This window comes from Tamandua tetradactyla, chromosome 4 (genome assembly GCF_023851605.1).
Source record: "Tamandua tetradactyla isolate mTamTet1 chromosome 4, mTamTet1.pri, whole genome shotgun sequence".
Lineage (NCBI taxonomy): Eukaryota > Metazoa > Chordata > Mammalia > Pilosa > Myrmecophagidae > Tamandua > Tamandua tetradactyla.
In genome coordinates this window covers 33,792,430-33,806,531 of record NC_135330.1, presented here as the reverse complement: position 1 = coordinate 33,806,531, position 14,102 = coordinate 33,792,430, and the positions used below count along the sequence as shown (strand labels likewise).

Sequence of the window (14,102 nt, the reverse complement as noted above, 5' to 3'; positions counted from 1 at the left end):
TAACTCTAAGGTCTATCCTTCTGCTTCAAATTTCTCTCAACAACAAATTTTCCTAAAAGCCCTAAGATTATATGATCAAAGACAATGAAGTTCTTAAAGATTTGATTTTCATATTCATAAAATTTTTACAACTTTTATTATGTCTTCTTAAAAATTAGGATTTTTTTTGTTTTTTGTTTTTTTTGCTAAAAAGAATTAATCATGCTTTTCAAAACTTAAATTCCAAAAAGCTATTTAGCTTTAGGAACTTAATCTTAAATATATATCAGAATAGAAAATTTATATGCTGCATACAGAATTCTTCTATTGGAAAAATTACCTAGAAACTACGGATTATGATTAAATAAAATTTACCTTATAAAAATAATATTAATGAAACTCTCAGAAGAGAATAGTATCACCCTTAAATCATCTGCTTTGATGATTTGATTTTCTGAAACAAATTTAACCAAATTATCCTTTTCCAAAGTTTAAAACTAATGAAAACTCCCAATATCTCACACATCAATCAGCCAAACATCCTTTGTGTTGTCTTACCTTCCTTCATCAATGTAATCTACTACCAGTGTGCTGAGGATAAAGAGAATGAGGAGGGCAATAAACATGTGATATATTGTTCTGATGTGGTCCACTTCAAACAGCTCACTGTAAATGTAGTTCAAACACAAAATTATTAATTCATATTTAATAAACTTTTTTCTTTAAAGTAGTTCAGAATATGCTTTGTTCTTCCTCCAAAAAGTCTCAAAAAACAAAAACAAAAACCAGTAAACACACACTTTATACATTAAACCTGAAGTACAGAAACATTAAATGACACAACCAAGGTAAAAAAAATAATGACACTGACAATAATGACAATGCCTCCTAGAAAACAATGTGGAAGGGTGCTGGACTGCAATGCCGGAGACCTGGGTTTGATTCCTGGCCCAAGTTCAGCCCGCCACCCCACTGGTGTATACCAAACTTATATCAACAAATGATGTGCATTTTCGAAACCTATTATAATGAGTATTTTCAGGTAAACAAAAAATGGGAAACAGGGAAATCATTTCAAATGCTACAAAGATTACTTTTAATCTTAGCTTTACATTCTACTCCCTACATTTAATTCAACTAGTTTATTAGAACTATATAGTTCCCAGATGTTAAGATAAACATGTATGAGTCTCTGTAGTGTTGATGATGATAGCCATAAATCTCCCTACACTTCTATAAACATAACCATTCACAAATGCTCTTACGCTTTCTATCCTTACAGATCTTTGTCTTTGATTAAGATTATGTTACTTTTCTTTCAGAACATAACAGTGATTTGTTTTTCTAGATGACTTTTCCTAAATACTTTTTGAATCTGACTAAAAAACATTTTTCAACTCTGATTTTTGTAAAGATATATGTCTGACTTCTAAGGACTTTTCAGGTAATCTAAAAAACTACTAAATCTCTGTATCAGGGCTCTTCAAATTCTAACAAATACCCAACTGAGTTACAGAAAATATTTTCCATTTCCTTAGTCAAAAAAAAAGTTTAATTAAAGTGTATTTTATTTATACAGTATAATTCTATCATTAAAACCTTAATTATAATGCTCAAAATAGTTGTTTTGTTCTACTCATTTTTTTCCAGATATAAATTTTAAAAGGATATTATCTCTTCACACAATAATGTGGCAAAACACTGGAATGGAATTTTACATTACATATTTAGAAAATTTTGGCCTTCTCACAAGGTTAATTAGCACACATCAATTTGGCTCATAGAAGGTAAATTTTGATAACCACAAAATACATTTTTAAAGAAAAGTATATGAAGACATTTCTTAAAAAAACTTATCATCAATCCAATTATTCCAGATGGTCTATACTATTCAGGTTAAATTTCAGCAGTATTCTAATGAATAGGTAAATAAATAAATGATCTACTCAGCATAAAAAAGAAATATTTAAAGTATACCACTCATTTTCAGTACACAAATGAGGTATCTACAGTTAATTTACATTGATTAATTAAGGGTTCTTACGTAAGTATCTCTAAGAAAACAATCAAGTCTCTAAACTAACTAGCTAAAGAAGACATTGGAAAAAATATATATCAAAAAGGCAACAACTCAAAAACTCTATTGAAGTGGTTTAACTAAATTGGAAAATTTTTGTTTTACTTCTGTAACTAACCAATTATCTAAAGAACAGCTTCAAGAAATTTATCAGAGGCAAATAATCATTCTTATCCTTAATCTTTCCTTTGAAACTAGATACAGAACCAGAAGATGTAAGAAAGAGAGAGTAAAAGATCGCAAATGCATGAAAAATACCAAAATTAATTATTTATGTGAATCCAGAAGAAACTCATTAACATTCAAAGAGTGTGCAGTGATTCTAACAATCAGGGTAGTGTTTTGTGTTTTTAACTCCAACTAAAAAATTAACAAAAGCAACTAAAAATACTTACTCTAAGAGAGATCGTCTCACAATAAAAAGCTTTCCTTTTTCTGGAGATGCCCTTAGCTCTCTAAGAAATCAAAAATTAAAACAAAATATAAGTATTTCAAGTGTTAGAAGAAATTAAAGCCTATGGATAAAATAAAAAATACTACCAACATTAATTAATTAACTTCTCATTATAAGACAGGTATTATGTTAAGGTGTTATTTGTTTTATTTCACTTATTCCTTATGAACAATACATACCTATTTATGAGGGAAAAGGTGTCAGACACAATTAACTGAAGCAGCACCCAAAAGGCTCCTATATCCCCCAACTCCTATGGAGATGCATTCCTGGCATCATACATTAGCAACCACTCTTACTCCTCCTAAATATCTCCAGCTATACTTTATTCTAGTTCATACTCTTTTATGGTCTGTCTTCAAAACTGCAGTGATATTCATGACAGCCTTGGTAACATCAAAGGACTTCCAAAATCCCTGACTGCCTCCTAATCTTAACCCGTAGGCTACCTCCAGTTATTGAAAACTTACACGTTAACATCTAGCATGATTGTCTTTTACAGGGCTTTTTGTAGTACCATGTGCACTTTCATTTGCAGACTTTGATCAGCTATTTCTGGTCAAAACTGTTCCCCTTAACAAGAGAGACTGGCAGAGAGACTACAGAGGCATAATACTGAAGAAAGTATAGAGTGACAAATTAGTACATATTAGGCTTTGACAGCCTTCCTTCAACTGCTCTGGATGACTGACAGATGACAAATAAAAATACAAATCATACTGTACTTTATTAGAAATATTGTAGAGAGTATAACAGAAAGGTAGAATAATGACATGGTTAAGAACATGGGCTCTATAGCCAGACTGGATTCAAACCCCAGTGTGTGACCTTGGACAACATTAAACTGTCCTGTGCTTCAGTTTCCTAACTTGTAATATGCAGACAGTTTTAGTATCTACTTCACAGGGTCACTGCTTGTTTTAAGTGAGTTAAACCATACAGTGCATCTAAGAGTTTTCACAGTACACACTTAAGTGGTGACTTCATTATTAATATGAATCAGTACAGTCTTAAATAAGGTATGCATGTATGTTAGAATCCACATTTTAAGATAAGAAACTGACTCTTCAAATTGTTCAATAACTTACTCTAGGCATACACAACCAATAAAAATTGATGCCAGGATATGAACTCAGACATTCTTGCTGCAGAGATTACCCTCTCACTACTAGGCTATCCCAGGGTAGATATTTATATTAAAAGAAAATAATACACATACTTACTTAGCTCTATGGTTATTTTTCTTGCGTTCAAGAACAGAAAACGATGTGAGAGCACACCCACCAATGTCTAATGATGCCGATTTTTCAATGAGATTGGTCACAAACTCATCAAATTGACTGCCAACTTCCTTCATAAAAAATGGCTTCAATTGCTACCAAATTTTAAGGCAAATAAAGGAAAACATTAGGAACTAACACATACTTGTGGACCATTAACATTTTGTAAAGGGCCCTCTTATACAGAGATGGATCAAAAGAAAGCCATTCAAAGTGAGTTCAGAAGAATAAAAGCTGAAAAACAATTTTTATAGCTGACCTGTAGTTTCAGAAATGGGTAGTAAAAAAAAAAAAAAAACATAGTGGATTTATACCTTATTTAAATTCATATCCTTTTAAGTAGGAATCAAGATACCAAAGTAATGACCTACTAACTGAATTCCTGCAAATGATATACAAAAATTAAAATAGCAGACATGATAAAAATTACTTTTCCTTTTTCCTTCATATTTTTATTTTAAAAACCTCGAAGTAAAAATTCAGCATTTATCACCATTATATTAAAGACATAATTTTAAGTCCCCTTTCTTCTCAAGCCATCTCTTTCTACCTCATGGATCCACTGATTGTATTTTATAGCATATAATTTCTATAACACACCTACATTTATGCCGTAAATTGCTACCTCCATAGCTATTACTAATATAACCATATATACAAATATATGCACAAATTTTTGTAAGATAAAATTGTCATACATTTTGCCTTCTTGACTATCCTTAACATCTTAAAACTTGTATCTACTGTTCTTGGAAAGTGTAAAGCAGAAAAATATTTCTTAAAGTTATAAAAGGGCACCTACTATGGATGAACAAATTATAAATTTAGATACTTAAAAACTGGTAGGATTTACAAACAGAAAGGGAAAAAAAGTGTTAACTAGTAAACTTTCAACATTTATATCCCACTTTACAACTTTTTTGGGGGATGCATGGTCTGGGAATAGAACCCAGGTCTCCTGCATGGCAGGTAAGCATTCCACCACGGAACCACCCATGCACCTTCACTTTACAACTTTTAAAGCTCATTTTTAAGATATCTAATTTGGCCATTTATACACAGTGTTCACAGATAGCTTGACGATAAAAACTACTTTAGAATCCCAGCACCTAACATAGTGCTAACAAACAAAGGAACTCAACAGGTACTGTGGTATTGGAGCTATTATTTACTCCAGAAAAGGCTATATTCTTCTAATCCATTCTTGTGGGTGTAGACCTATCATGGGTGGGACCTTTTGGTTACGTTGTTTCAATTGAGATGTGACCCACCCAATTCAAGGTGGATCTGAATGCTTTATTGGAGTACTTTATGACAGGATAAAAGGCAAAGGAAAACACCCCAAAGATGCTACTAAGAGAGGACCCATAGAAGCTCAGAGAGAAAGTCACTGGAAGAAGAACCTGAAGACAACAAAACCTGGGAGATTAAGATCAACAGAAGGCTATCTGCCTTCCCATGTGACAAAGGAACCCTCGATGCCAGCAGTCCTTCCTTAGAGAAGGTATCTTCCTTTTGATGCCTAAAATTTGGACATATTTCTTGGCCTTAGAACTGCAAATTTGTAAAGTAATAAATCCCCACTGTAAAAGCCAACCCATTTCTGATACATTGTATTGCAGCAGTTTTAGCAAACCAAAACAGGTATGAATTGAATTGCTGAACATTCCTATAAGAGCAATAGGGCAGGAAGCTTTCTGCATTTTGTAAGAGATGAAATCACAAAAATGAACTGACTTTCTCAAGGTTCTTCAAAGTGTACTAGAATGACGTATTTATGTTAAATGGGACAAGGCAAAAAGGGAAAAATCAGAAGAATGTAGTTGCGAGAATCTTCTAGTATACTAGAATGACGTATTTATGTTAAATGGGACAAGGTAGAATGGGAAGAATCTGAAGAACGTAGTCACACTTACATAAGCCGAAAGAAGAAGCCTAAATTTGACCAAAAGATAAGGAAATTAAAATGAACAGTTTTAGCAGAGATTGTTTGTTAGTTGCCAAATCTAATATCATCCCCTGTCCCTTTCCTTAGTACTAGAATCTCTGATTTCTACTTGAGCACATGACTGCACAGCATAAATAAATTTCCCAGTTTCCCTTGACAGCTAGATGTGGCCACATTGCTAAGTTTTTACCAATGAGACTTGTCTCTCCAACAGCCTGCCAATAAACCAGATAGGTTGGCACTATTCAAAAACTTTTTGAAGAGTTTCTTGAACAAGTGATATACCATGAAGAGAAGCCCTCACTTGCAGCCGTGTCATTTAATTATTATTCATTACAGTTTGCTCATCCAATGGTTGGGCAACAGCATAAGGCATCAAGATTCTATATGAGAAGTAAAAAGAATATGCTACAACAAATAAGCATCTTTAAGAAGCAGAAGTTGGAAGTAATCTTTTAATCCCTTCAATTTCCACATAACCATAACACACCCTCTATAAAATTATACACAGTAATAAAAGTTATATAAATCTTGATAGTGAAGACACTGCCTTTTCCTTGAAAGCTTCTCCACATTTTCACTTTTTTCTGGAAATTGTCATCACAAGCAGTAGCCAGGCCAGGGTGGTATTACATGGCCCTGACCTAGCAAAAACCAAGTGACTCTGATTCTCTCTCCAATAAATCTGATATTCTAGGTTTTGAAACAGACTGGAAATCTTATTGAATGAAATATCTAAGAAAAGAGTTTCAGAAACTTGTGATACTAAAATCCCTATCCTTATTCTTTATAATACTTAAGTGTTCGATTTCTCCTAGGATCCTATAAGATATATTAATATCTTTCAAGAAATTCCTTTTTATGCTTAAGAAAGCCAAAGTAGATCTGCTATTTATAACCAAAAGAATTAGTTTAACTAATAAAGTTAAACAAAGCTAATTATCTATCAATATAAGGTGAATGAGATTTAATCATCTGAATCTTCCTTGGACCGTTTCAAGGTTCTTTTTAAGTCTTGTTACAACATAACTCTAAGGATTTCAAAAGATTATGACTCAGGAATACATAATTCTGTATGACCCAACTAGCTCCAGATAATAAAGTACTTAAAACTTTATGCCATCATGGGATTAAGAAAGCCTTCCTGACCAAAAGGGGGTAGAGAGAAATGAGACAAAATAAAGTTTCACCAAGTTTGAGATTTCAGAGTCAAGAGGTTATCCTGGAGGTTAGTGTTAGTATTATATAGATATTCCTTTTTAGTTTAAATAGCATATTGGGATAGCTGGAAGGCAGCACCTGAAACCAACGAGCTGTGTTCCAGTAGCCTTGATTCTTAAAGACGATTGTATAACTATAGAGATTTTAGAATGTGACTGTGTGATTATGAAAACCTTGTATCTGATGTTCCTTTTATCGAGGATATGGACAGATGATGAAAAATACGGATAAAAAATAAATAAATAATGGGGGGGATAAAATAAATTGGGTAGAATGAAATACTAGTGGTCAATGAGAGGAGTATAGGATGTACGCGTTTTTTCTTTTCATTTCTTTTTCTGGAGTGATACAAATGTTCTAAGTATGATCATGGTGAGGAATAGACAACTATGTGATGATACTGTGAGCCACAGATTATACTTCATGTATGGACTGTTTGTGTGTGAATATTTGTCAATAAAAATATTTAAAAAGAAAACTTTATGCCAGTATTTCTGGCCTGGAGATGATGACCTGAAGAGATTCAGTCACCACCTCCTTCACTCTTACTCTTTAAAGGCTTGCTCTGTACTTGACAACCTTCTTCACACCTTTCCTTAAAATAAGCTACACTATCACCCTATCTTCAAATCTTAATTTTCACGGAGAGCCCTTTGCATGGTTCCCAGTTAAATTTGAATGTCAGATAAACAATGAATAATTTTAGTCTAAGTATATCTCAAATATTGCATGGAGTCTGAAAAATTATTTTTTGTTTATCTGACATTCAAATTTATGTAGGCATTCAGTATCTTATAACTTTAGTTCTGTGAAGCTCAAAGATATGCCCGAGAGCACTTATAGACTACCCATACTCCTTTTACAATAGGAAGCTGAGGCGCAAAAGTCTAAGTTAACTACACAATTATGACATACATGTTAGTGCTGAAGGGGGACCTTGGAGATAGCTAGTTCAGTGCTCTCATATTAAAGATTAGGGAAGCCTGCCCAATAAAAAGTGACAACTGGGGTGAGCAGAATGCACCAAGTTACAAATGACATGAAAGATTCCTGGTTTTCATTTGTTTTAAAAATGTAATATCTGCTCAGGCTGAGATCAAGTTCATAAAGAGCATGCATGAGCTGGTGCTGTCATGAGATGGAAAGACACAAGAGGCACTGAAGAAGACATAAATTTATTAGGACTTATGAAGAGGAGAAAGTCTACTTTCAGTCCAGAGGGGCAGCACTCAAAAGAGGGGCAGGAGTATAAGGGGAGTTATTTTATATATTATTTTAGAAAAAAGACTTCCCATTTAGTATGAGGACAATGGGTCTCTAGTACAATCATTGAAGGGTCTTAAGACCTGGTGTTTTAGTAAGATTAATGTTTAAGACTAAGATACAATCAATGCCCTCCCACTCATGTCCCTTTATAGTCATGATTACATTCTTTTCCTTCTTGGGAGGCTGTTTCTTTCTTGACCTCCTTTGTCCTGGTCAAGCAGGCTATTAAGCACTTGGGGCTTCATTCCCCTTTAGGAGAGGCCCAAACCCTGGGTAACCACAAACAAACAAGAGAAAAGAGATGTATATGAATGTACAAGCAAATTTCATGGATCTGAACAATGTTCATACATTTGGTAACTAAACAGTTATTTTACATTAGTAAACATCAACAAATAAAGCCAAAAAAAAAAAAAATGTGACCAGAGACCACTCTTATAAATCGGATTATTTAAGTAAATAAGATTATGTATATAAGGCACCTAGTATAAGCCCCCAGCCCATGTAATACTTCTAAACATAGCTTCCTTCTCCCTGTCTCTGAATACTTAATCTAGAATATCAAAATATTATAATACCTTTCTATCTGGTCTCATTGTTCCCAAAACTTTGAAATTTGACATCAGAATCAGTCCTAACATATCTTGCTCAAAAAACAATAGCAAAGACGATTATCTAGTGATATAGCTTTTGTAATAGAACTGTGTGATTGTGAAAATCTTGAGTCTGATGCTCCTTTTATCTATGGTATAGACAGATGAGTAAAACATATGGATTAAAAATAAATAAATAGGGGGAACAAATGTTAAAATTTAAAAATATATATTGGGTAGATGGAAATACTAGTGGTCAATGAAAGGAAGGAGTAAGGAGTATGGTATGTATAAGTTTTTTCTTTTTTCTTTTTATTTCTTTTTCTGGAATAATGTAAATGTTCTAAAAAATTATCATAGTGATAAATATACAACTATGTGATGATATTGTGAGCCACTGATTGTACACCATGTATGAAATATCTGTATGTTAAGAATGTATGTGCTTGTACATCGTATTATCAATAAAAATAAATAAACAATAGTAAAACGTTCAATCTCATTAAATGTCAAATAATAGCTAAAATACTTCTAAGTCAAATCACTTATAAGTTCCAACGAAATTTGATGGCTTATTCCAAAGCACTTTCTCATTAATAAACACAGGATATATAATAAGGGTATGAACTAAGAAATAAGAGTATAATATTAAGCTGGAAAACTGCAGAAGCAGCAGAATTTGAGAAGATGTTGAAAGAGATATCATATTTTGATTGCTTTAAAGTAGGAAGTTAAAAGAAATTTCAGGCAGAGAGAACTGCATGAACAAGGGCAGAGAGATGGGGAAAAATGCTCTATGATCTAATCCCAAATTGCTAACCTTACCTTTCTTTTCATTATGCCAGAATAAGGCTAAAGACTCCAACCAATTGCCATTTCCAACCTACAGAGTAAATTTTTCACATCCACACCTGTATTCTAGCCATCCCCTCCATTAATAGCAGGGAACAAGATTCATACAACTCTATAGCCCTCATATCACTTGCATAATATAGCCTAATAAATAATATTAGCTAAACAAATGTCTATCTTTCCTTCAGTTTCTTAATCCTTACTTTATTACTTTTTCTTTCTCCTTCTAGTTCTCCTAACTAAAGAACTGAATAATTTTATTCAATGGTTAGTACACAAAGTAGATAAGTACAATAATCTCTCAAAAAAAGGCAAAAAAAATTTTTGAAGCTTAGATCTTTAAAAATATTCCCACTCAATCCACCAAGAAGACAGCCTGTACCCACCCTATGGATTTGTGATTGTGCATAGGAAAATGTTCCTCTCTGCATTTTAGGGTCTTTAAATACAAACCAATGATGATATAGCAAGGACAGATTATCCTTTCACCTATTTGAAACCCTTCCTTCACAAACAAAACACAATAAAGTTTTGTTTCTTGCTAGAGAAGGGGGGAAAGAAGCAAATAAGGGAGAAGGAATGATATATAAACCCAGGTATGGTGCCTATCTAAAAGAATAAGGGCCCAAAATACCTAGTAAACCATACAAACAAAATCCCCTTTTTTAAAATCATTAAACAGGCAAGATTGGGCCCTTAAAATTACCACATATACTTGTACATTAAATAAATTTTTCTTTGCTTAGCCAAAAGCATAAATTATCCCTCAGGTAAGTGGAAGTTGCCCAGTAATCATGCATTTAAATGGCTCTCAAAAGAAAGAAACAAAGTGCTAACTGGAAAACACATTCACCAGAAAAGACCTCAATCACTGTAGTTCTGCAGGCTTACACAGATAATTTAACAGAATCAGTAAAAATTAAATTAAATTTAGCACATTTGAACTTGGAGTCTGGAGTCAACGTTACAAGTATAGTAATATTTAATACCACTGGGAGTATACTGGGCTATGTACCCCAGAAAAGGCATGTTCTTAATTTTGGTCTGCATCCCTATGGGTATGAACCCATTGTAAATATGATCTCTTGAGGATGCTTTTTTATTTAATTAAGGTGTGACTCAACTGAATGGGCCTTAGTTCAATTACTGGAGTCCTTTTAAAATGAAAGCCACAGGAAGGAGCCAGCAGGAAGCCAGAAGAGAAAGAAGAGGACATTGCCATGTGATAGGAAAGCCTAGGAACCGCAAGGATCACCGGCCAGTCAGAATGCTACAATACCAGGAGGAAGCAAGCCTTCTAGCATCCAAAACTAGGAGACAATAAATTCCTGTTTAAGCCAACCCACTGAATGGTATTTGTCAGCAGCCTGTCAAACTATCACTTTTAAAAAGGAATACAGAAAGTGACCGCAGGGGACAAATCACAACTATACTTAAAGGTCAAAAAGAAAATAATCTCCTAATGTTAAGCAGATGCATAGATACTTGTAATGAAATTTCTAGTGACAGCATCATCTCTGGACTCCAAAAGTGCTCTATCTTCAATGAAATAGACAAAAGTGAAAATGACATTGCTCCAGATCTTGAAGATGATTGAAAAGCTAGCTCTGACAATAACACACACACATATCAAAGTGCATGTAAATAATATGGCATACATTCTTTTATGAAATGTTATTAGAAAAAAATACTTCTAAATTAAAATTATTCTATATATAAATGCATATATGCATGCATATATATGTCAGTAAGCTAGTATATAAAACAGGGCTATTTCATCTAAATTATAGCATGTTTAGACATCAAGTTGGCCAATAAATTCTAGAAGTGAATGTCTTATTGGGAAAATGGGAGGAAGACTGCTTTGAATTTGAAGTCATTTCAGGAAAACAGGGTTTTAGGTTATAATAAAAAAGCAAAACACTGTTCTTTGCCCTCCAGAATTTCCTGATACTACAGAATTCTGACATATAGAACTGTTTGCCCCCACTTGAAATGACTTCATACAGTTCTGTCTTTTGAGTTGAAATTTCTTTTATTTCTCTATAAGGGAATTTGCTTCTATATTCAGATTTAATATGTATTGGAAGCCTATCATTTACTATGTGCCATGATAGAAGATTTGGTGGATGGGATCAAAGAGAAAAGGCAATCTGGGTTCTTATATGGAAAGACAAAGTGATTGTTGTAGTTTGGAGTCGAGATGTACCCCAGAAAAGGCCATGTTTGTTTGTTTTTTCAAACATTTTTCATTGTGAAATAACATATAAACAAAAAAGCAATAAATTTCAAAACACATCTTAACAAGTAGATACAGAATAGATTTCAAAGTTTGGTATTGGTTACAATTCCCCAATTTCAGGTTTTTTCTCCTAGCTGCTCCAAGACACTGGAGATTAAAGAAATAATATAATGATTCAGCAGTCATACTCATTTCTTAAATCCTATCTTCTGTGTTATAATTCCTCCTTCTCCTTTGATTCTTCTCCCAATCTTTAGAGATATTTGGGCTATGCCCATTCTAGCTTTTTCATGTTGAAAAGGGGTGCTGACAATATAGATAGGGGGATGGAACTAGTTGGCGTTCTCGGAGAGGTTGGCCCCACTGGGTTTCAGGACTTATCTGGCCTAGGAACTAGTTGAAGGTTACAGGTCTCTGGAAAGTAAACTGAGGATGAAACTTTTGTAGAACCTCAGATAGGGCCCTAGGTGTTCTTTAGGATTAAGAGGAATAATGTTAGTTGGGGGTTGGCAAACCATGGCAATTAGCAGTATCTACCTGAAGCTTGCATAGTAGTAGCTTCCAGAATAGCCTCTCGACTCTATATGAACTTCTTAGCCACTGATATCTTATCACATTCCTTTCCCCACTTTTGGTCAGGAAGGCATTGTCAATTATGTGGTGCCAGGGCCATGCTCATCCCTAGGAGTCATGTCCCACAGTGTCAGGGAAAGGTTCACCCCAGGATATCATGTTCCACATAGGGGGCAGTAATAATTTTCATTGCATAGTTGGGCTCAAAGAGAGGGGAAACATCTGTGCAACAAAAGAGGTTCTCTGGAAATAACACTTAGGCATAATTTTAGGTAGACTTAGCTTCTCTGCTTCAGAAATAAATTTCATAACAGCAATCCTCAAGATCAAGGCCTATTAACTAGGGAATCACTAGTGTTTGAGAGAGTATCAGGGGTTTCCCAGGTGGGAAAGTTTTAATAGTTTCATATTTTCTCTTTTGGGACTTTGCCAATACTTTTTAATTATATGCCCAACAAACTCAGGGATGTATCTGGGTATTACATGAAGTGATAGAGAATTACAAGTCCTTGTTTCCACTCTGGGTTCCATGCGTTTAGGTTGTTTAAATGAGCTATCCAGGCATGTTGTGTTAGATTGTGTGTTTTTAGTTTGCTAGCTCCCGGAGTGTAATATACCAGAAAATGGAATGGTTTTTAAAAGGGGGAATTTATTAAGTTGCTAGTGGTTCTCTCTTTTTGTGGCTCTGTGCTCTCTCTCCAAAATGCTTCCTCTTTTAAAGGATTCCAGTAAACTAATCATGACCCACCTGGAATGGGTGGAGTCACATCTCCCTCTAATCCAAGGTTAATACCCACAAGTGGGTGAGTCACACCTCTGTGGAGATAATTTAATCGAGTTTCCAACCTATAGTAATGAATAGGGATGAAGATAAACAACTGCCTCCATGAGATGAATTGGGATTAAAACATGGCTTTTTTAAAGGTATATAAATCCTTTCAAACTGGCACAGTGCTACAGAAAATTTAGGTTTTAGACAAAATAAACCTTTTTTTCTTTGATGTCATACAGTACATGCAGTTCTAAAATACAAACAATATGTTCCCTTGCCCTGTGTCCTGATTTACCTTAGTCCCAACCAGATTGGCTTCATTCTTATCTCTAATTGAAGCCTGATACCTTTTTTCCGGTTTCTTTTAACAGTTGTTGTATGTAGCAATGTTGACTTTCAGAGCTACAGAACTCCAACTCTAAATATCAGGTATCATACAGGTACCCAGAGTTTCAGGGAAATATCAAGTTATACATATACAGCACAGCATCTCAAAATCTAGAAATAACACAACACTGGACTATATGAGTTTTCAATCTAGGCCCTAATTTTCTTATAATTACTTTCTAAAAGTAGCCATATATGTTTCTTTTATTTCTGGCTTATTTTGCACAACATAATGTCCCAAAGTTCATTTACTTCATTGCATGCCTCATGAGTTCATTCCTTCCTATAGCTGAACAATATTCCATCAGATGTATACACCATGGTTTGCCATTCCACTTCTCAGTCAATGTACCCTTTAGCCACCTCTATCCATTAGGCATCATGGATAATGTCCATAATAAACAATTCAAGTCTTACAATATTCTCAGTTAGTTGTACCATCAACGACACTCTCATTT

General features: G+C 34.1%; 1 protein-coding gene across 2 annotated transcripts in view; it reads right to left on the bottom strand.

Annotated features, from left to right (window-relative positions):
- Positions 1-14,102, bottom strand: part of SOAT1 (sterol O-acyltransferase 1) — a 99,648-nt gene that overhangs the window by 21,335 nt on the left and 64,211 nt on the right. For both annotated transcript variants that reach the window (XM_077157126.1, XM_077157127.1), the window contains exons 4-6: positions 3,734-3,885; positions 2,452-2,511; positions 538-645 (exon numbers count right to left, since the gene is read on the bottom strand). In XM_077157126.1, the coding sequence (XP_077013241.1) occupies positions 538-645; positions 2,452-2,511; positions 3,734-3,885 (320 nt within the window). The remainder of the gene's footprint in view (positions 1-537; positions 646-2,451; positions 2,512-3,733; positions 3,886-14,102) is intronic.